We start from the raw sequence: 22,887 nt of genomic DNA on the forward strand, positions 1-22,887 counted from the left end.
GAAATTCATTTATATTACACGGCAAACTCTTGATCATTTGCAGTATTATGTCTGATTAGGTTTCGATTTATTCAGCACATTAAAAAAAATGACATAGCAACATGACACATGTTAATAATATACAGTGAAGGGGTAGGCAGAAAACCCAGTGGGCTTATTGTGGAGCCTTTACCAAAATATACTAGCAAATGCCACAAAATTAGACAATACAAAGTTGACACGCAGAATACAATGTGTTTGCCAACTAAATAAAAATAAAACAAATAAAAACAGCTACACTATAATTTATGCAAAAGTAAAATATGTATGTGACATGGAAATGTGTGTGCAGATGCATTCAAATGCAAACCTGAGTGTGTGTTTGTGTTTTGGGAGGTGTGATCTTATACATATGCATCGCATTTAAATAAAAGGTCGGTAGTTCGATCCCAGTTTTCTCAGATGAATGTGTGTGAATGTTAAATCTGTGCTATAAAGCTGTTTGAGCCATCATCGTGACTAGAAAAGTGCTGTATAAAGAAACTGTTTACCCTGTCACACTGTCCCTGTCAGATAAATAAACAAATGGAATAAAAACAGCCTTTATCACACGTTTTAATTTGATTGCGCAAGCGCCACAGAGGCACATTTGTGACTTTAATTCTGAAGGCTGTCCCCGGATGCTCCGTGTCGACCCGGCAGGTAGCTTGATGCGGGCAGCGCTGGTTGGGATAGGCCACAACAAGCTCCCAGCGAGGCGTCGGGCTGCTCCGGGGAAACACCGAACCGAACCGAGGGTGGAAAAACCCGCTTCTCGTTCACTTTCCCCTCGAGCCAAACGCTGGAAATCCGCCGCGAAGTCGACGCAAGCGTGGCAGCGGTCGCGTATTCCGGATCAAATGTGGACGTTGACGTCGATCCGTGCGTAACGAGCGGAGTTGGAAAAAGAAGGTGTTGAGCTGCATTTTTTTTCTCTCTCTCTCTCTCGCTCTCTCTCTCTCTCTGCCGGGGACAACTTGGGTCCGAGTCCCGATCACACCGCGAGCAGACCCCGCAGGAGGATCCACGAAGCCCCGCTCTCTTCTGGTAAATACACCCGGACACATCCACTCGCTTTCAACAGTTGCGTCGCCTCCAGCTTTGAGTGTGTTTAGCGCGGAGGTGAAGTGGAGGCAGCCTGCCCCCCTTTAGCTTCTCCACCGAGAGGATATGCTACTAATTACAGGGCTGCGCTCAACGCGACTCCCCTTTTCTCGGGTCTAGCCAAAAGATCTGGACATTACTTCCCATTTTCTCCAGCCCAGACCGACCACGAGCTGTTCCCCTGCTCGTCCCAGCACTTTTAACCTGCGGTGTGCCCGCCGAGCTGCGGTAGTAGCCCCCCAGTAGCCCCGGAGAGCCAACAATAGCTCCGCGGTAACGGTAGGCTAACAAAGCCGCTGCGAACGAGTGGTTTCTTGACGCGTTTATTCCTTGTTTACGTCCATTTCCTGTGTGTGAGAGCGGGCGGCTGGTAAAGCGGAGTGTGGATGTGTGTTTTCTGTGAGTGGATGAGCCAACATGTTGCTGTTTATTGCCCCTGTGACTGATAGTTGTTGATAGGATATGCTATGGCAACAACACTCACTGTCATCCATTGCGAGCTGCAGCCTACTCCTGGGTCTCTTGGTGAATAGAAGTCATGTTCATTTCTACTGGTGCCTATAATATCTAGGAAAAATAACATCCACTATGAACAGCATTCACTATATATAATGCCAAGTATAAATATGATCCAGTATGAACAATATCCAGTTTATATATTGCACTGTATATATCATATCCAGTTTGAACAATGTCCAGTATATATAACATCCCGTATAAACAATGTCCAGTATAGCTAGTTCAGTATAGATAATATCTAGTATATATAATTCCCAATTATATCCAGTGTGAACAATGTATATAGCACAGTGAAATAAAACAAATATATATTTATTCTTTCTAGTTCCAAGGCTACATTCCTCTTCCCCCTTATTTCTCCTAAATGCTATAAAACTATAATACAACAGCATCAATTGTGGTTGCTGTGTGATTTTCATCAGCAGCACTACACTTAAAGTTCAAATATTATATTTTTCTTATGCATTTTGTAAGCACAGTGAAAAGGTGCAAACCCTAATTGAGCCGATTTGTGAAACGTTTGTCCTTCTTTTCCCTTGAAAAGGAGATGTAACTTTTGACTGATATGAAAATTGTATCCTGATGTAAGTTCTGTTAAAGATGAAACTCCAGTCGGTTAATGTGCCACCAGGAGGAGAGAGAGAGACGGAGGGATGGATCCATGACGCGCAATTATCCTCAAGTGGCCTTTATGCGTCAAAAACGCTCCATTTACTTTGGGTTGCATTAAGTTAACGTAAGCAGTTTTTCTATTCTCTGTAATTTCAGGAGAAGAAATGAGTCTTTCCATTTGATCTTGTGACTGGTTCCCAACCTGAGTGTCAGGACCCTTCAGAGGGTCCCAGGATACATCTGAAGGGTCCCAAGATAATTAAAAGCATCCAAAGGAAGAGATAAAACACACAATTGATCTACTCCAGATTTGTGAAGTGTTAGTCATTCTCTGCCCTTAAAGGAGTTTAAACCACGACCTTCACCAGGAGGCAAAACTGGTCTTTAAACTTTGAATAAATGGTGTGACATGTATAGTGAGAATTAGCGATATCGACTGATATGACTTTTTATATCGTGTTTTTTTGGCCAGCCCCACGACCCAATAATATATTTTTATTTAGCTATGGTAAGCAGTTACTCCAACAATTTACACTATGTTAGTTAATATCGCCATCTGTTTAAGTAGTGAGGAGCCATATGCACACGATGATAATCCTGTAGTAATCTCACTGAAATTCTGGTTGGACTCGGTATTCTGAACACCCTGTTTTCCTCTGGGGGGAAAAAACAACTACCTGCATGTTTCTCTCTCGGTTTATTGCTCGGGAAAAGTTGCGTTTGTTGTGCTCTTCGGTGTTTGTGGGCCTCTATTCACCAGGTTAAGTACTTGTGTCAGTGCTGCAGGGCATGCTTAAATGACATGTAATTATTGGAGTTACATGCTCCGAAGTCCACGGCCGGCGTATAAGGCTGTGAGCTCGCAACTACTCGCCACAGAGCGACAGAATGAGCTGGACTTTGGCCTGAGTGTTGTTTACCCTGGCCAGCTGGACGGGGAACTCAACAAGGAGCATTGACAACTCGTTTAAAATAACTCATTGTTTCCTGAGTTGCCATTCATTCTCTGGAGATTGACTGCCAGGCTGTGTTTGTGCAGTCCTCAGTGTGTGTGTACGCACTTCACATTTCTGCATTGAAAAGATGGCCCTGTTCAGTGTTGGCTTGCAAGCAGACCCTGAGAATGTCATTCCTCCATTCAGCCTCTGTCACTTTAGGTATAATGCTGTCTTCATCTCAGATTTACAAGAGAAAAGTTTATACTCCTGCTGTTTAAATAACATGGGTAATATTATCCACTGGTTTGTTTGTCTATGATGGCCTCCAGAGCCAAAAGAAATTGTAATCTGCTGACAACATAGCCAGTGAAATGTCAAATATGCAGCACTACAGTCCATATTGTTGGTTGACACAGGCTAATCCAGAGGCTGCCCACCATGAGTCATCACTGTGGGTACTTTTGTTTCCTCTGTCTGTCTCTGTCGTTTCAGTAGCCGTTTTCTAGCCCGTTCTGTTTCCTGTAGTTTCCTGCAGCTCGTCTGTAATAAGCCCAATGGCCTGATTCACCATCACGCTGATTGACCTGGTTGTCAAAAACTCTGCAGGGGTAAACAGCCGTCTCTGCCGCTTAAACTCTGTCTCCGCAGCTATCATTTAGGATAATTTATGAGATTATTATATTCATGGGAGCAATTTGGATTTTTTATTTTCGCACCTGCAGTCCATTTTCCACTCGCACGTCTCTCTGTGGGATGTGTGCAGACACATCAATACCGTAGAGGTCACTGTGTTAGAAAGTTCTGGTTTCTGCTCACCGCTGCAGTGCTTATTATGACCCATTTTAGAGCGCCTCTGATTGTATCAGATATCCAAAGAGTCCAACGGTCTGTAATTACTGTCTGAAGCAGTATTTCTGTCCAGCTTGGTTCGCAAAACACATAATCGCCACCTCTCCCTACAGATCCATTAACAGATTTAGTGTCTTAGATACATGCTCCTAAATTTATGATAAACTGCAATTATAACAAGGTATTCGTTGACATAATTTGTGTGAGTCCAGTAAGTAGCTTCAATGTTTCTTCTGGGATTAGAGCAACAAGACTACATGTGATAATAAAATGCCTGCAATGGACCAATAGGGATTCACAGCATTTCACTGTTCCTGCCGTTGCTGCTCTTTTATTCAGGCCTGACTGTGAAACTGAAATTACTCATCTTCAGAAGATTAGGTCATTGAATCTAACATAGATAACTATCGGAAGGTGTTGATTTCATCATTTCATTCACAGCATTCACAGTAGGGCCAGTGGAGCACACTGATATGTCTTTGCACTGTTCTAGAATGGATACAGGTTCCTTTTGTATGAAATGTTACCCAGCACCCAGAAATGCAAGAAATTGAAATTTCTCAATTATGTGCTACACTGCCCTGGTAGTTCTTCACATGGCTTCTGATTGTTGGAAGTCATGTCATGGCATTCTGGCTTCATTGCGTCTTTCACATCGAGTCAAAGAGTTGATTTTGTGCTTTACAGTGGCTGAGCTCTGGTGGAGGGGAATGATTTGTAAAGGTCTTCTCTGGGATAGTAAGAACATCCTCCTGACATTTTGGGGTTGCAGACAGGAAAGGAGACCCTGATACCTGCCTCTTCCCCGGTCTCTAGCCACGATGAGGAAATCCACATGAATGATTGATTAAGTGCCCTCACTGTTATTTGAATAATACATCGGTCATGTGCTGGTGCCAAGCCTGTTTGTATGGTAATGTTCTGTGGGAGGCCGCGGGTTTCTGTCCTTTTTAAACCTCTGCAAGTGGCGGATATAAATAAAACAAAAATAATCCTGAGGTCTGAGGAAAGGTGGGCAGTTTGAAAGGATGCATATGTCTGTGTGTGAATGTGTGTGCAGAGAGAGAGAGAGAGGGATAGGAGGGGGCAGGGAGTGTCTCCTGTCACCTCTCATTAGGGACGCATAGTCCAGCTCGCCCAGCGTCTGCCTCCCCCCCTCCGTCTGTGGCAGTGCCCTCCTCTGCTCCCCGGCCGAGCACAGCGCAGCCGCACAGTGTTCGGGGTCTACACGGCAGAGAAGTGTCTTAATGCTCAGCATCAGGGAGATTGTGGTTAGAGATGCTTATTTTTTAACAGTGTGGATCAGGTCTCAGGGAAATAGCTGTCCTAAATTATGCCTTTAGAATTCTGCACTGCAGATGCAGTTAAATTTGGTGCCTGCTTTTTTTTAAATGAGTGGAAGCCGGCACGTTTTCCAATCTGGGAGTCAGCATATTGTTCAATTGATGTGTCGGTTGCTTTGTTTTATCCTGCCTCGGCTGTGCTCCTCCAAGGCCCCCCTCCACCCCCCTTTGTAAACAAGGCAGTATATATCTCAAGGGCTCCCTCCTCTCCTACATATTCAAATTCAATTTCTAATTTTGTCCCAATGCATTCCCTGTGAAGACGGGGCTTATTTAAAGCAGTCTTATGAAATAAAGATCAACTAACACTTTTATTGGAAGTGCTCCAGTGTGACTGCTTGGTGACTATTTTGTGTGCGTGGAGTAAAAGGCTGTGGTTTTCCACTGAGCCCTTGGGAGGCTGTGGAGTGCAGCTCTACAGGGGCAGACACAATGATTTATTAGTATGGTTGGCAGGAAAAACCAGCGGGCTGAGATAAAACAGACCCCCCCCCATCACACCCCATTTCTGTGTCTGGTTTCACACAGAAGAGAGAGAAATGTGGAAATGAACATATAAAGGTCTGGAGCAATGAGAGTTTCCAAGTCTCTTAATGATGTGTATAACAGGGCATATTTATGCAATGCTATAGCTAAGATATAAGGGCCATGGAAATGTGAGAAGCTGTCCCTCTTGTTCATAGATGATAGTTTTGATATTCAATCTACATCCTGGTAGAAATGAGTCAGTGGGTAATTAACATCTCGGTTGGTTGACAGTATGCTTAGTTAATGAGGTGGCCTGTATTCTGCTTGGTCAGAGAGTGTGACAGTACAAAGGACAGAGCAGAAAACCTACTGGGAGCGCCTTGGCTGGTGTCATGGCTGGCAAGAAGAGCACTGAAATGACCATATGGAGCTGTTTGTGGTGGCTCACCTATATTTCTATCTTGCGCGGAGATTTTTCCGTCCTTGAATTTCGCTACGGTCAACCAACCACATTAATTAACTGCAACCTAAATAATATCAAAACGTCTTGTAGAATAATGTTACGTAAAGTCACATGTTGTGTGCAACACGGAGTAATTCTTTATCAAGGTATACGCAGATTACTGAACTATTTGTTGATCAAGTGAATTTAAACCATGTCGGCCACTTTCACAGCAGATATTTTGAGTCATTGGAAAAGCAGATGTGTTACTGGTAGCATTAATAATGGTTCTGTTCAGGTCTCCCTGTAAGACATTACAGTGTAGCTGTGAGCCAGCGTGCACAATATTACTGCCACTGAAGCAGCTAAATGGAAAGTGACACATATTCATACATTGGAAAAGGACACACCGACCAAATAGGAATATTTTGATAATATATGACAAATCAAAAGACTTCATCACATTAATGAAATAATCTTAGAAGTCCAATTTATCTGTCATGCTTATTGAAGCATTTAGCCGCAATGGACCAATACAACCAGAAATATTAAAGGCAGATACCAACCGATAGGCATTTTAAGGGTTTGATGTTGATATTGGGAAGCAAAGAAATTCTGTCAATATCGACCAGTATATGTTTTAAAAAGCCTTATGGCAAAGAAATGTCGATAAGGCTTAATATTTTACAGTTAAAAGATATATTTTTTTAAACGCTAAAGAAAAAGAAAACACAAGTACAACCAAATGTACAGAACTTTAATTAAGAAAATTAAACGGAATGTATTTAATGTAAAGGTAAATCCACAAACATAAATCCTTATATGTCTCTTAAAGGCTCATATCGGCCTATATTGTCGGCCAATCAGTAAATCAGTCAGGCTCTAATTAAAGGGGAAAGTCAGTGCTGTCTGTATCAATATGTAAGGTGACACATTATGTGGGACTGCATTCAAACATGGCATTTCTCATAAAAACCACGTTGTTAAGCACGCAACCATCACAGCTTATATGAACCTATCTGTGCCGCGTGAACAGAAAAAAACTGCAGTTTGAGATTTGGCCTGGAAATGAATTTTAATCGTAATTTAATGAGAATGTAAAACTAAGCCGCTTGGCTTTAATTGATCCACCCTTGCTCAATGAATTGTCTCTAAAATTGCAGTGTAATTATACACTGCATATACACAAACACACACACACACATACACACTGCTGAAAGTCAGACTGGGTTGTGCCTCACACACAAACCAATATACATCTGCATTAGATTTGTTGTAAACTGCCAGTCAGAGTTTCCTGAGTGCCAAGCAGAGGAAGTCTCCGTTAAGTCACTGTTGAAGTTTACAGATAGGAGCCTGAAAACACAGTCCTCAGATGAAGACTATCTCTCTGGAAAACATTTTGAGCATTTCAGGCCTGTTCACTTTGCCGAGGCAGATGACTATTCATGTTTGCGCTGAACTTGTGTGGTGTAGAAGCTTCTCTACAGCTTCCTTGCCTCTGGCCATTCGTTATCTTTGACAGAGTCCAAACTGTCCAAACTCATCATGGTTTCTAATCCCTGCGAGATGTTAGTCTGCAACATAAAACATGTAATAAGTCTCTTGCTCAAACATCTCTCGTACGTTTCTTTCTCTTCTCTTCCCTTCTTCCTCCCTCCCTCCAGGCATGGCAGACTGGGCCCGGGGCTCTGAGGATGCTCCAGTGGATCCGTGCCTGACCCGCCACTGAGGACTGACAGGAGTACGCCGTCTGAGCAGAATGACTCAGCAAGAGGGGGGACCCCCGAATAGCAAGTGAAGAGAAGTGAGGATGGGTGCAAATGGGTCCAGCTATCCACACTCATGCTCCCAACGCACGGGGGGGAACGCACAGGCACAGCAGACTTTTATAGGTAGGTATTTTTTCCTGTGATAATATCCGCCAGGTTAAAGGTCCAGTGTGTAAGATTTAGGTGAAAGGGATCTATTGGCAGAAATTCAATATAAAATAATCTTAGTGAAGTTTTCCCGAGTGTGTTTCATCTAAATTGTACAAATTGTTGTTTTCTTTACTTAGAAAGAGACCATTATATTTGAATACTTCATATTTACATCAGGAGCGCGTCCTCTCTATGGAGGCTGCCATGTTTTTTAGGTTGGGTGGGGAGGGTGAGGTGAGGAGTATTCAGTTGCAATATGCAACATCACCTGTAGATGTCACTAAATTCTACACACTGAACCTTTAACAAGTTATGTTTTTGTCTGCTTGTATTTTTTGGTGCAGATCTGAATCAGGGGGAGGATCAAAGGATATTTTTTATTATTTCTCTAGGTCTGTGCATTTTGTACAAATCCAAACAAAAATCTGAATCTAGAGAATTCAAATGTGGCTTCATTATTGGACTGCTAGGCTTTGGTCGGGGTAAGCGCTCTAAAGTGCCTTTCTAGTCACATTGCGTTGTTAAACAGGTAAATTCTGAAAAAATCATTCCGTATTTTCAGATAGCATGTGATTAAAATATCTTTGTGTTGACCGAAAAGCCTGAAAAAGATTTTTCCCACTCTCTTCTGAAATGAAATATTTACCTCACTTAATCCAAATTGGCTCAATTCTACCGTGATACAAACACATAATGAGGGTCTGGCACGGCCATACTCACACTTCAGATTTGATTAACCTGCTTCCATGACAACTAATGCTGCAAGGGGTGAATACTTTTCGTCCACTGAAGCTCTTGAACCGGCCCATTGACTGGTACAGATGACTCAATTGTGTTTAAAAAGCAATTCATCCACGTATCTCCCAGCTCTATGGATTTTATGAAGTGTTATGAGGGGCAAATATCCCAAATCACATCAAGTATTTGGTGTCGGGTCGATCGTCAGACTGTCTGACTTTTCACCTAACTGGTGCAATGGCTACAGAGCCTCAGATTTGAACAGCGTTGGTGTCTTTGTCAGAAATACCATAACTAGAATATATCTGTCTGAATTCTCACATCTTTCAGAGAACAAAAGACCTTTTTAAAACTTTTGATTCTTACCCCTGTGGAGTGCAGCAGCTGCTGTGGACATTTTGTACTCGCATGCACCGATCTAAAAGTCTACCATATAAGATTGCGTGTTACTTCTACACATGTTATATGTATTGTGCTATACATAATTTATTGCTTAGTGTATTTGTTATTTGGAAATGATTGGATGTAAGTAGTGTTTCTGGTTTACTGTCCCTAAATCTGCCCCCGCAGCCCCCATTGCCAGAGGGTTTAGTAGAACTGCTTCAAAGGTGGATTCAAATCAATCTGTCCTTAACAACAAGAAGAAACATGGTTAATTTCAGTTTCAAAGGCTTGGGTCTGAGGATTTTGTAGACTTCTACTGTAAAGCATCATTAAAGAAGCCAAATGATCTCCCTAGCCTTTTGACACCTCTGCGGTTTCTCTGAGCTCGGCGGTTTGCTTGATTCAGCTGGCCCGGGCCACAGATGATTCTCAGTGTTAGAATAATTACTATTTGGGTCACACTGATGGATGCTGAGAGAAGGGCAGGCAGAGAGGATCTCCTTGGCAGAACCCTGTCTGACGTTTGAGGCCCGTCTCTCAGGCCAAAGATAACTGTGTAATTGAGGGGACCCGACTATGTGAATAGACTCGCATTCACCGAGAAGAGCAAAGCAGGACAAAGTCTTCTCTGAGCTAATTGGTTCTTAGTGGTCTGAAACAAAAAACAAAACAAGGGGTTCTGTTTTGTTCTACTGTTGAACCAGATCCAGATGCAGATGCAGATCCAATGTGTTCTTGGCCTGACAGAGCTGGCCATACCACAGGGGTGCCAGAGACAGATAGTGTTTCTAGTCGTCTGGCCTCAAGAGTGAAATGGTGTTGGAGTTATGAAGTTTCACGTCTCATCAAAAGACTATTTTTAAAATAGTATCAGTATCCGGGAACATGCATCATCAAAACAACCATAGTTTTGTCATGAAGTAAACAGATTACTTCCACCCGTTGTTAATAATATTGTGCGTTTATACTCAAATTCTTGTGACACTAACCCACATGTGTTTTCATTCCAGGGACCTCATCCTACTCTCAGCAGGGGTATGGCTGGGAGTCAAAGCTATACAGCCTGGAGCACGGCCATGAGCGGCCCGCAGACAGGAAGAAGAAGAGCCTCGGTCTAGCTACCCTTAAACGGAGGTTCATCAAAAGGAGGAAGTCCAGCCGCTCTGCAGATCATGCGCGGCAGATGCGGGAACTTTTGTCAGGATGGGATGTACGTGACACAAACGCCCTGGTGGAGGAGTATGAGGGCACAGCGGCCCTCAAGGAGCTGAGCTTCCAGGCTAGCCTGGCACGTGCCGAGGCTCCCAGCTTGCAGCGGAATCTTGCCGCCCTTTACCAGCACAAGTACTGCACAGATGTGGACCTCATCTTCCAAGGTACTTGCTTCCCAGCTCACCGGGCCATCCTGGCTGCCCGCTGCCCCTTTTTCAAGAGTCTGCTTTCCTCATCCCCTGGCTATGGAGCAGAGGTTCTCATGGATGTTGAGACAGCCGGCATCGATGTACCCATGTTCTCTGCCCTGCTTCACTACCTGTACACTGGGGAGTTTGGAGTGGGGGGAGCCGAGGATACCAGGCTGCAGAATGTGGATGTACTGGTGCAGCTCAGTGAGGAATTTGGTACGCCCAACTCATTGGAGGCAGATATGAAGGGCTTGTTCGACTACATGTGTTACTACGATGCGCTCCTCAGCTTCTCCTCAGACTCTGAGATGATAGAGAGCTGCAATGAGAGAGTCGCTGTGGCTGCAGCACCAACAGCGGGCCCAGCATGCAGTGGGGGGCCCAGGACCCCAGACGAGGACCTTAGGGCACACAAGGCGATCCTCTCAGCACGTTCCCCTTTCTTCAGAAACCTTTTGCAGAGACGCATCCGCACAGGAGAGGAAATGACGGAGCGCACGTTGCAGACACCAACCCGCATAGTGCTGGATGAGTCCATCATCCCACGCAAATATGTGCAGGTCATTCTCCACTGCATGTACACCGATGTGGTGGAGCTCGGGTTGGTGCTTCGGGGCAGTCCTTCAGCGAGCAGCCTTGGCGAGGTGCAGGCCCTGGTGTCAGGGGGCCGTGGGGCCAGCACCCGTACAGAGGAGGCGATGGAACTCTACCATATCGCTCTATTCCTGGAGTTCAGTATGCTGGCTCAAGGTAGGTCATAATCCCACACATTTATAACACACAAACACAGCACATGACAAGTTAAAAAAAGATGTTCTCTTCAGACATGGCGTGATCACAGCCACATTGTGTACACTAGTTTGTGAGTATAGCTGCTGATCTAAATCAAGACATGTTATCCGATTAACCTTTTGCTCATGACTGATATTATTGTTTGATGTATTTCCTCTTAAATGCTGGTTCACCTCTGATATGTTTGTCCTTTTTAATGTCAGTTAATGCCATGTTAAAATGGCTAATTTAATGCTTTACACAGCTCCTGTCATTTAATTAAAGTTGCATTATTCCTAATTTAGGACAGTAACAGATTCATAATGTTTTGATACATTTGTTTAACCGTCCAGCTCTAATTTTGGAGCATAATCCATCTCACAATTTAGTCGTGTTTGATTCCTTATTAAACTGTCAGCGCTACTGTGTTCTCCGCAAGGACGAATCGCTTTAAACCCTCAGTATGAGCAGTGGTAATATAGTTAAATAGCCTTCATTGTGAATTTCCAAGTTAATTTGTCTGGCCTGTCATCATTATAGTGTCTGTTTCCATGTACTTGATAATACGATTTGAATTTCATTATAACTGTCTCGATTTTTTGTGAAATAATACCTCAGAACATTCTAATCACTGAATATGTGTCTCACACTGTGTCCTAATATTCCAACTTCTATTTCAAGGCACATTATGCACATGTTAGCATATGTTAGCACATATTCCAGTGTTAAACATCTTGGCTGCCTGTGATGAGTGCTGACGCTGCGGCTGCCAGTAGCAGATTGTTACAGACCGGAGGGTTGTCTGAGTCTCCAGGGGCAGACAGCGTCCTGTCTCATACATGCAGTGCATCTGAGCTCATGTCAACACCTCGTCACGGGTCGTCTACGTTGTCGCCCGTCTATCTTTACTCGCATGACACTGGATTTTTGACTCACCGTTTCAGAATGACCCTGAGTAACATGCCAAAAGTTAAATGAGCCGCTCAATTTGTCACTCTCACCTCGTCCAGAGCGGCATATCTGATTTTACTGGCCAGTTTCCAACACACCTAACAAAGCTCCACTTATATCAGAATAACCTGTGCAACGCTTGAATCAGCCTACTTCAAATGCACCAAAAAAAGTGTTTTGACTGTGGATCAAGATTGTGTGACTAAGATCCGATAACCATCTTAAATTTCATTGAGCCCCAATGAGGGGAATTAGTTTGTCAGATAGTGAAATGGTGATATGAGAGGCATTTAATCATCATTTCACTCCCACATGCTGTGTAATGGAATCAAAACAATATCATTTTCATTTTTAAGACCAAGTCCCAATATTGTTAAACATACTGAAAATGCCCTCCATCATTGTTTGTTGTGAGTCAAACCACTTGATTGAAGCCTTTTCGCAGTAAAAGCCCTCCAGTGATATCTCCTTTCATCAGATTTGCTGTGGCTGAAAGGCTTTTATTATGAAGTAGCTGCAGATACGCACACAGTGTTTAATGCTCTGCTGGCAGGTTGATTTATTAATTTTGTTTTGATTTCACTACACATGTTTATAGGCTCATCACTAAGCAGCAGATACTGCAGACCTGCACAAGGTCTGTTATGTGCTAACATTTTTATGACATATTAGGTATATTTTGCTATCTTTATGGGTATGGTTGTGTGAATATTGGAGCTTGAAGATGACGACAGCATGTATGCTGTTTAAGTATAAAAACAAAAACCCATTTTTGGACATAATGCTCACAACAGTAGAAAATCTGCCAGTATCATTTCTTGAAGCACAGGATTAGTTCTGGACATCTGCTGAATCGCTGTATTTACTATAGAGCCACGACTCAAACCATTATAAGACCTGTGCACTGATCTGAGTTGCACCGTACACTAACACAGTGCACACAGCTGGTGAGACACCACCTCCCGTCCCCAAGCAGCAGTGTCACTCTCGGGGTCAGTTCGGCAGCTTAAGCCTGCAAGAACGCAAATAGTGTCATATCCACACACCCTCACCTCCTCTTCCCTCCCATCCCCCCTTTCAACAATCCCCTACTGCAGGATATTTTGATCCCCTCTTCTTCCTCTCCCACTGTGTTGCACGCCCCTAAACAGTTCCCATGAAACCTCAATGTGGAATGTGGCGAGATGGTTGAGGTTGACCCGGTGTCATTTTATCCAAGTCCCCTCTCTTTGTCTGTTGCTGCAACGTCCAGTTATTACTGTGTTTGCAATCTATCTTCCACTCTTGTGATTCATTTTCATTCGTGAAGCCCGCACACTCCAAATTGCAAAATAACTGTGCCATCTGTGGCTTGATTGTGAAACAAGAATTATGTCAAAGACCATCCCACCACTGGAAACTTTCAGTAGCAGCCACGTCTCTTCAGGAGGCAGCGGAGAGGTTGATGTCAGGGGTTTCGTGAGGAGAGATCCCTCTCAAACGTCACCCTGTCCTCCCTCTCCCGTGCTCCTCGTCTGCTGCCCTCTGGCTGCGCGAAGTTTCGGGCTTGTGGAGTTTTTTCGCAGAGCTGTTAAGCTCTCTATCATTCTGCCTTATTAATTCTCAATACGTGTATCCCTTTATGACTCCATCTCACTCAAATGGCAACCAATATTAAAAGCCTTATTAATTATTCAAGTGCATCACCGAACTCAAGCCAGTCTCCCCCTCTCTCTCTGTGTGTGTGTGTGTGTGTGTGTGTGTGTGTGTGTGTGTGTGTGTGTGTGTGTGTGTGTGTGTGTGTGTGTGTGTGTGTGTGTGTGTGTGTGTGTGTGTGTGTGTGTGTGTGTGTGTGTGTGTGTGTGTGTGTGTGTGTGTGTGTGTGTGTGTGTGTGTGTGTGTGTGTGCTGTTGCACCTCTCTCCCTCCATGCTCACTCACTGGCCGCTGCGTTCAGTGTGTTGACTGTAGGCCCAGTCCTTAAGCGATCATCACACACAATTTACATGCACAGGCTTGTTTACAGGCCATTTAGAGCAGTTATGGTTTTAACCACAGAGCTCCAAATAATAACGACAAGATAAAATGCCCACGTACTCTAAAGTTAGACTTGTGCAGCGCTGGCTGTTTCTGTTCCCGCTGTTGTGTTGATATTCTCGTCAGTCTGCTACACTCCAGTGAATGCGGTGTGCCACCCGTGGAGAGAAGTAGAGGCAAGTTAGTATTAGATATGATGCTGATCCTAATCTCTACCTCATGACAAAAGTGCTGCATTTGAAGACTGGCTGTCACTGTGAATTCTAATGGGCTCACACAAAGCTGAGCCGTTTGCTTTTCTTCGCTACCGGTCCCAAGTGGGGGAATTGGTCTGCCTTTTGTTCATGTGTGCCTGCCTTTTTTAGAAGAGGGTTTAAGATGCAACGGTAAAAGACTGAAACAAGCTAAAGCACTTTCTAGAAGACAAGACTTCACAGGGATGGAGCGGTGGAGAAGGAGGCACAGATGTTGAGAATCCATTCCCTCTTCCAGTCTGTTTCCAGCAGATAAAAAAAAGGCAAAGTGCCTGGGTCCTCATTTTAACTCATCTGTCTCCTTAATGATGCAGGATTTCCAACCCTCATTTAAAACACTGCGGGCGTCTGCTTTGCATTTTTCAGACTTGCCATTACAGCGCGAGTACGTGCGTCAATGCATGCATGTGTATCGTGCATGCATATTAATGCTCACATGTCTGTTTTCATCCTAAGAACGTGTGTGTTGTGCTCGAACAGATATGGAGCCTCATTCTCAAAGGAAAAAGCCTCGCTGGAGTCTACACTCTCAAGTGTGGTGTCCAATTTCCCAGAGTGTATGTTCAAAGTGGTGGTTTGGGGGGGGGGGGCGGGGACGGCAGCTCAGATCTTCTAGTTTAAGATAAGAGTTTCCCTGAGGAGTGTTGCTACTGACCCAAGAGCTGATGGACAGGATGGCCTGGAATGAGGAAGTTGGCAAGCTTGTATTTCAGTTGAGAACAGCACTGGCCAGACGTCAGTCAGTCTGGCTTTATCTCCTCGGATGTCCATTTTGTATTAAACATCATTGATCAGACAAAGACAAAGAATCAAAGCCAGTTGACGCTCAGGCTTGTCAGGAATGGAATTAGCCAAACCAATCATATGTTCATCTGAGTGAAATATGTGTCTGAGTGCTGGTGTATTGCCAGAGAAGCAGGTACACAATGCCCTGAGCTTTCTGTGGCTTCGCGTTGCAATTTTGATTTATGCACACGTGTGTACATAGTTTGCAGAGTGTGCATGCTTGTGCAGCAGCAGCACATGTCCCCGGGCTGTTGTGTTAACGTATCAAGGTTAAGAGGAGGCAGCTTGAGACTGAAACACATCAAGGTATCAAAGGCATTTCTGCGGGTTGGTGTGTTACAGAGTTAAACCGCTGCCTGCTGTTCTGGTATGTGCTCTGATTTAGGAAATGCAGCAGGGAGGATGTAGAGCTACAGGAGTCTCTGGGTCAGTGAATACAAGTCAAAACTACTGACAGCCTGCCAGTGGCTGAAGGATCACCTCTTGTACTCCAATATTTGTTGTGTTGAAATCAATGTCAACTCTTTGTTTTTCAGACTTTACTATCTGGACTTATTGTTAGAACATTATGATACATTTTTGCCCATAAACAGATTTGATTGAATATCAGGCCTTAAATGTATTTTTCTATGTCATTGATCTCCCAGGCTGCGAGGACATCGTCGTGGAAAGCTTGTCCCTGGACTCACTCGTCCCCATCCTGAAGTGGAGCTCCCAGCCGTACGGCTCCAAGTGGGTCCACAGGCAGGCCATGCACTTCCTCTGTGAAGAGTTCAGTCAGGTTGTCTCTTCAGATGTTCTCTACGAGCTTGGTAAAGAGCACCTTCTCAGCGCAATTCAGTGTGATTACCTGCAGGTAAGGACACGCAACACCACCTGTCAGTCTGCTGGCGCCCTGTTGCATTTCATTTCATTTTTCTGGTGTGAAGTTTCAGTAATGGGTGTCTGACTTGTTCACAGTGATCGCTTGGTAAAAAATACAGTCAACGCACACACACACTCACAGATGCATTAACTCAATTACACACTGTATCCGCACACACATGCACACTAAGGGTCTCTCCAGAGTTGAGCTAACACCATACCCTGGAGAGAAATGCCTTCAAAGCCACAGCCCTAATCAAAGCTGCGCTGTCATCTGTTCTGCCACACTACATGGACGTCAGACCAGATGGTTGAGGGGAAGTGTTGTAATCCAGCTACTCAAACAAACCAGCTAGGCCGGAGCTACGCACCGACACAAGCCTGAACATATTGTGTTTTCACCTTAGCCTCATTTAACAGCGTCCCCGTTTTGTTCTCTACAATATCTAACCTTGTCCTCTTTCTCGCTCTCTGTCCGTCCGTCTCTCTTTCTCTGTACCTTGCTCTCATTCACAGGCGAGTGAACAGGACATTCTCAAGTATGTTGTTAAGTGGGGCGAGCAGCAGCTTATTAAGAGGATGGCAGACAGGGGTAAGATAATACACTCTATAATTACCCTCTGAGCAGCCCCCCTAATGGCTCTGAGGAAATTACCAGAGCCTCACCAGAGCCTCCAAAATACTCTTAAAAGCATCTCAAAAAGGAGCCAAACTTAACCCTTCAAAGGAAGTCAGCAGAAGTGGCTCCATACTGATTGTATATGACATTGTGTTCTTAACTGGTAAGCGGTTCTCTTGTATAGGATTTATGGTTATGGTTAGTCATCATAGTCGTCACATAATTTGATATGTTAAGCGCTGGCAACCTACTTAAGAAAGCTCAAAAACACAGCAGGAAATACAGTATCTGGACCTAATTTGCTAAATTGAACCTCCTCCGTGAACCAAAAATAGCCAGCAGGTTGAGATAAAAGCATAATCGTGGTTACATAAATAGTCAAGGCCACATGCATAATATTAAAACGCGGCTAATGGCTCTTCCTGTCCTCATTTACGCAGAGCCCAACCTGTTGAGCGGCACAGCTCACAGCGTAAACAAGAGGGGAGTGAAGAGAAGAGACCTGGATGTGGAGGAGCTTAGAGAGATCCTGTCTCCCCTCCTGCCCTTCATCCGAACTGAGCACATCTTACCTCCCAACAGTGACGTCCTCGTCGACGCGGTCAGTGCTCCCTTTTTTTCCCCCTCTTTTTTTTTTTTTTTTCCAGCTGCAGTGTGCACCTTCGTCATTGTGACCTTTCTTAGACAGAGCATTGATCCTCATTCTTCATCCTGTTCACAGCTTAAAAGGGGTTTGATAAGCACCCCTCCCTCCGACATGCTGCCCACAGCCGAGGGGGGGAAAGCCAATGCCTGGCTACGGCAGAAGAGCGCAGGCATCTACGTGCGTCCGCGCCTCTTCTCTCCTTACGTAGAGGAAGCGAAGGTATGGCTCGGTCACATGTGATTAATGCAGCTTCCACACAATGCAGAAAGTAGAGGAAACATGTTTTAGTTCCACATAGCTTCCGTCAGAGGGAAAAAAGAGGAAGAAGACGACAGACTGATTTGTGGACCTGTTCTCAGCGCTCACGTGCTAAAGACCAGCCAAACCCAGCTATTGCTATACATACACCTCTACCATAGTTGGCTCCACCATATTGATTGAAATAAACAAATGTCAGTTTGCACCCTTTCCTATTCACTTATAGGCCTCTGGGCCATGAATATTTATGAAAACATACACAAACCTGACAGTCAACACTAGAATAAGTGTCAGTGAAGTGGAACTAATTTGCAAAACCTCTCCATGTCCTTGATTTGCACATAAGATATCCATTTATTTTAGAATTGTTGGTCTCACTTCCCCTCCCCTGTCTTTCTGTCCTCAGTCTGTACTTGATGAAATGATGGTGGAGCAGACGGACCTGGTGCGCTTGCGACTGGTGCGCATGTCCAACGTCCCCGACACGCTCTACATGGTCAACAACGCCGTGCCTCAGTGCTGTCACATGATCAACCACCAGCAAATGGCAGGGAATTCATCAAACGCTCCGTCGGTCGTGGCCAATGAAATTCCAGGTTAGAGAAGTGTTCAGGTGTGACCAGAGGGTGACACAAACGCCACTATGGTCTGGAAATATGCTCACCAACATTATCCAATTCAGATTTTACCAGTAGCCCAGAGTAATGTCAGAATAATCAAATGAATGTGTTTGTATCGCTTGTGTCTTTCAGTGCCTCAGCTGCCAGTGGTGAAGGAGATGATCCGCAGGCTGCAGGAACTGAGACACACGGAGCAGGTCCAGAGAGCGTACGCCCTCAACTGTGGTGAAGGAGCCACCGTCAGCTATGAGCTGCAGCTGCGAGTGCTGAGGGAGTTCGGTCTGGCAGACGGAGCCACGGAGTTACTGCAGGTCAGCAGAAAGCAAAGAATTCTGTCCCCACCAGGGGTTAGAGGGGTTAAAGGGGGGGAGAGAGTTTGTCTGTGCTGATGGTGAGACTGACATTGACATATCTCAGGAATACAGCATATAGACACTGGCCTTCAAAAATCTCAGACGGAGAGATGTTTTAAAATATAGGGTTTCCTTTCACAGAACCACAATGGATAAAGATCTCATAAGCGCCTGTTTTTGTTTTTTGCCTCTTCAGAACCCGTACAAGTTCTTCCCCGATGAACGGTTCGGAGACGAGAGTCCAATTCTTGCTCTGCGCCAGGTGGGTCGTTGTCGGGTAAACAGCAGCCCAGCCATGGATAGCATGTTCACAGAGCTGGAAGGGATAGCTGGCTTCCACCCACCCCTACCTCCTCCACCTCCCCCGTACCACCCCCCTGCCACACCCAGCCATGCTCAGCTCAAGGGTGCCTGGCGACCCCGCGTTCCCATGCCGGCCCCCACCCGTTCCTTCTCCTATCCCTGCAACCGCACCCTGATCCAGCGCCATGCAGCCTCCAAGCATGGCAGCTCAGAGTACTCCTCTGTGCCCAGGCCCATTCCCCCAGACTGCACCAACCCGCAGGCCATGGGCCGAGCTTTGCTTTCAGACCAGCAAGCGGTGAGTGTGGGCGCTACTTCCGAGCTTCCTTGTGCCGTTTTTGTTTATTCAAATGCAGTGGTATGGCTTTTGCCATGGATCATCAGCAGCCCAGTTGTCAGATAACATCACATTTGTATTTTTTCTGTTGCAGATGAGCATGGAGCCCGTTATGAGGGAGTTCATGCCGGACATTGCACTGGGAGTCTCCGTCATGTCCTTGAGGGAGCAGCACATTGTAGAGATGGACAGAGATAGCCCCCACAGCCCCTCAGGCCACCATCTGCCCCATGGGCCCTGCCCCTCTGTCCGCCTCAGCCATGCCCACGGTCCTGGACATGGCCACTCCTGCAAGAGACACGCTCCTGAACCCAAGCTGGAGGCTCAAGCCGAGTTCCCTGACCTGTATGACTTTTCCTGCCGACCTGCGACCCCAACCTCCGCTCACCCTCTGCCCTCCTTTGCAGGACCAGACCTCTACAGCCACAGCTGCACCCCCTCCAGCTCCTATCCACCTCCTTACATTTCTGACTCTCAGCCCCAGGGCCACATGCAAGGACGTTCTGCCGCCGACCCACTTCGACTGGATGTCCTCAGTATGACCTCTCAGAGACATGATGGAGTCCTCGCCAGTCCCTCTGGGGCCCAGCCCAGGATGGGACATATTCCCCGGGGGCGATCAAATGAGACGGACCTGACTCATGGTTTGGGTCATTTACGATCCCCTAGTGGAAACATGGACAGCTACGATGCGAGGCACATAGGACCTAGAGACGCCCCGGAAGAGATGGTTCTCGCTGGAGAATCATCGGGTCCCCTTCAGCAACCTCACAGGAACAGTGTAACCGAGGAGATCGCCAGAGACCGCAGGTCACCCAGCAAGCCTGACTACCCTTATAAGAAGTCTGCACTTTAACCCCAGTGGAGGGCTAGGGGTTGAGTTAAGAAAAGGGAAAAAGTAATGAGTGGCTGTCTATCATAGTGGACGGCAAAGCACTAATCGTGTGCCTGCATATACAGTATGTGTGTTTCGGACAGGAGCAGGGGAAAGGTGTGGCCGATAGTTGCTATTTATAGGATCTGTACTTTTGTCCTACCTCCTTCACACTGTGCCATCCATCACACAGTCAGAGTATGGCAAGAGCTGTAGGTTAACTGAAACGATCTCTGTGAGCCTGCTGGGTCAGAGGATGACTCAGGCTCTACTGGGATGAGTTCGATTGTAAAGAAAGTTTGGCTCTGTGCTGTGTGTGAATCCTGCATGAGAAGGTCACAACACTAGTTGTAGCTCAGTTATGAACCAATGGTTTAACAAAGACTGCATTCATTAGCTCGGCTGTCTCTCGATTATTTTCAGGATTGAATGGGTAGATGGCTGGTTTGGAATCTCAATTTACACAAGCCAACAATGGCACAGAGTCTGGGACCAGAGTATTGTGTTAAATGATATGTAAATATGTCCGGCTGTGCTCTTTCCTCCCATGACTTGCATTTCCACTTCTTCTTGTAGCATGCCTATAGCAACCCACCTGACAATTTCCCCCCCTCCTGGCTACAGTGCTGCAGTGCTGATGGGTAATGGGCCAGGGCTTGGTCACACAAAGCAGGAATTGGATCCGACAGGAAGTAGGTCATCAGAGCTCGTCATTCTCCAGTAACCCAGTCTGATAATTGTGTCAGGCTTCAGCTATCACAGCCTCTCAGTGTCTAGTTTAGAGGCAGAAGCCTGGTGGGGGGGGGCAGGAGGATCACAGACTGGTTCATTACCGAGATACAGTAGAAAATATAGGGGTGCCATGGCAACTGACGTACATTGATCAAATGCTTTGCAGGGGGATTTTGTCGGTTTTGCAACTGGAGCAGGTGTTTGTGAGTGCGTGTGTGTGTGTTTGCGCAAGGATATATCTTTAATACACACAGGTGTTTAGACAATCTCAGTACTGTACACTCCCATCTTTAGTCAGGTCTGTTTGTACATTTCAGAGAGTCTGAGATGATTAACCAGTAGCACAGAGTGGTGGTCGGTGTGATCGAATCTAAAGCCTTAACCAGTGCTTGGAATAGTCCGTTTTTAGCTCTCTTTATTCAATTAAGTATGATGTCATTATATCGCAAACCCCTGTTAACAGCTTATTTGACTGTTCCGCTCACTGTGGACGCCTTCACTGCAAAGATTTGGGTGGCGGAGGTGGAGTTCACTCAAACCTTAAATGCTAAACCCATGTACATACATCAGGCCTCTGTCTCACCACCTCATGGGACATCGTGGAGCGGCACAGTCAGTGTTGATACTGTTAAGAAATACTGTTATAGAGCCGCAGCAGCTGTAGCTCCAGCGCCCTGCAAGTAAACACACAAAAGCCTGTTACAGCCAGCAGTTGGCACACAACCTCACATACGCGCATCGTTGCACTGTAAGAGCCACCTGTTTTATTAGCTGAAGGGAAAAGGAACAAATGAATATCGAACAAACGGAATCTTACGTTGAAGAAAAGTTGGCGATTGCGGGCTCATATCTCCAATGGATATTGTATATAATGAACTGAGTTCCACATGTTCCGATGGATTTTTGTAATGGTTTCTATCACATTTTAGTGGTCTTTGAAGGTTTGTGTTTTTACTGTAGTGGACAACACTGTGTGCTTTTGTCTTTTCGTCATGAAATCTCACTAAGAATGTGTGGTATAAAACAAAAAAGATTGTGTCTCTGATTCTATTTCGTTCTTAAATGTTCCGCATCTAGACCAGTCTGTTCAGTATCGTAGGTGGTGTGGATTCCCATGTTTTGTAGAGATGTCTTTTTTTCCTTTTTTTTTTCTCCCCACTTTTCCTCAACTTCAAAAATCACAGGAATATGTGGAGGATCTTAGCTCCCTGCTTAGCAGTAATGAAGTTGCCAAGCAGGAAAATAACTTTTCCATCTAGGTTGCTTCATGGGGAAAAAATGCAAAACTCCAGATTCCTCCCCATGTTCATGTCGGGTAGTTGTTTTATTTTCCAGGACAATGTTCCGTTGGATCAAAGTCCTTGTTTTGCTCTTTGCTGTAGAAAAGTCAGTGCCTTCCCCCGCCTGTGGCTGGGCTTTTATTGGAGAAGTGACTTTGATGTCTATGCAAGCTCTTTTCTACCAGCTTACCAGCCTGCATCAAATAGTTCTTTGAAAACTCATGTAGCTCGTTTTGTGTACAGTGTTATCTAGCACCTTTTTTTTTGGAAAATGAACCATCTTTAATGTGTGACAGCTTGTGTTGGAATTCTAACAGGTACACTGTACTTGTATGGTTATCATAGAAAACATGTTTGTAGATTGATATTAAGTTGCATTTAGTTTCACTGAATCTATTTTTCTACTGTCGCCTCAAAAGGTGCATAACAGTGGTCAACTTGGGCATCCTCAAAATAAACTGGTTTGATATTAAGGAATTCACTT

The 22,887-nt window shown here is 45.1% G+C and overlaps 1 protein-coding gene across 2 annotated transcripts; it reads left to right on the top strand.

Moving 5' to 3' along the window:
- The first annotated feature begins 679 nt into the window (after positions 1-679).
- Positions 680-22,876, top strand: btbd7 (BTB (POZ) domain containing 7). Of its 2 annotated transcripts, none has more exons than XM_053434120.1 (11): positions 680-1,065; positions 7,961-8,188; positions 10,348-11,490; positions 16,165-16,373; positions 16,898-16,973; positions 17,441-17,601; positions 17,722-17,865; positions 18,311-18,500; positions 18,657-18,835; positions 19,074-19,478; positions 19,612-22,876. In XM_053434120.1, exons 2-11 carry the CDS (start codon positions 8,107-8,109, stop codon positions 20,371-20,373), a joined length of 3,351 nt encoding a protein of 1,116 aa, XP_053290095.1. In that variant the 5' UTR covers positions 680-1,065; positions 7,961-8,106; the 3' UTR covers positions 20,374-22,876. The 2 variants fall into 2 exon arrangements, with proteins under 2 accessions (XP_053290095.1, XP_053290096.1); XM_053434121.1 differs by having other exon boundaries at positions 19,074-19,139.
- The last annotated feature ends 11 nt before the right edge of the window (positions 22,877-22,887 follow it).

Source organism: Pleuronectes platessa, chromosome 11 (genome assembly GCF_947347685.1).
Source record: "Pleuronectes platessa chromosome 11, fPlePla1.1, whole genome shotgun sequence".
Classification (NCBI taxonomy): Eukaryota; Metazoa; Chordata; class Actinopteri; order Pleuronectiformes; family Pleuronectidae; genus Pleuronectes; species Pleuronectes platessa.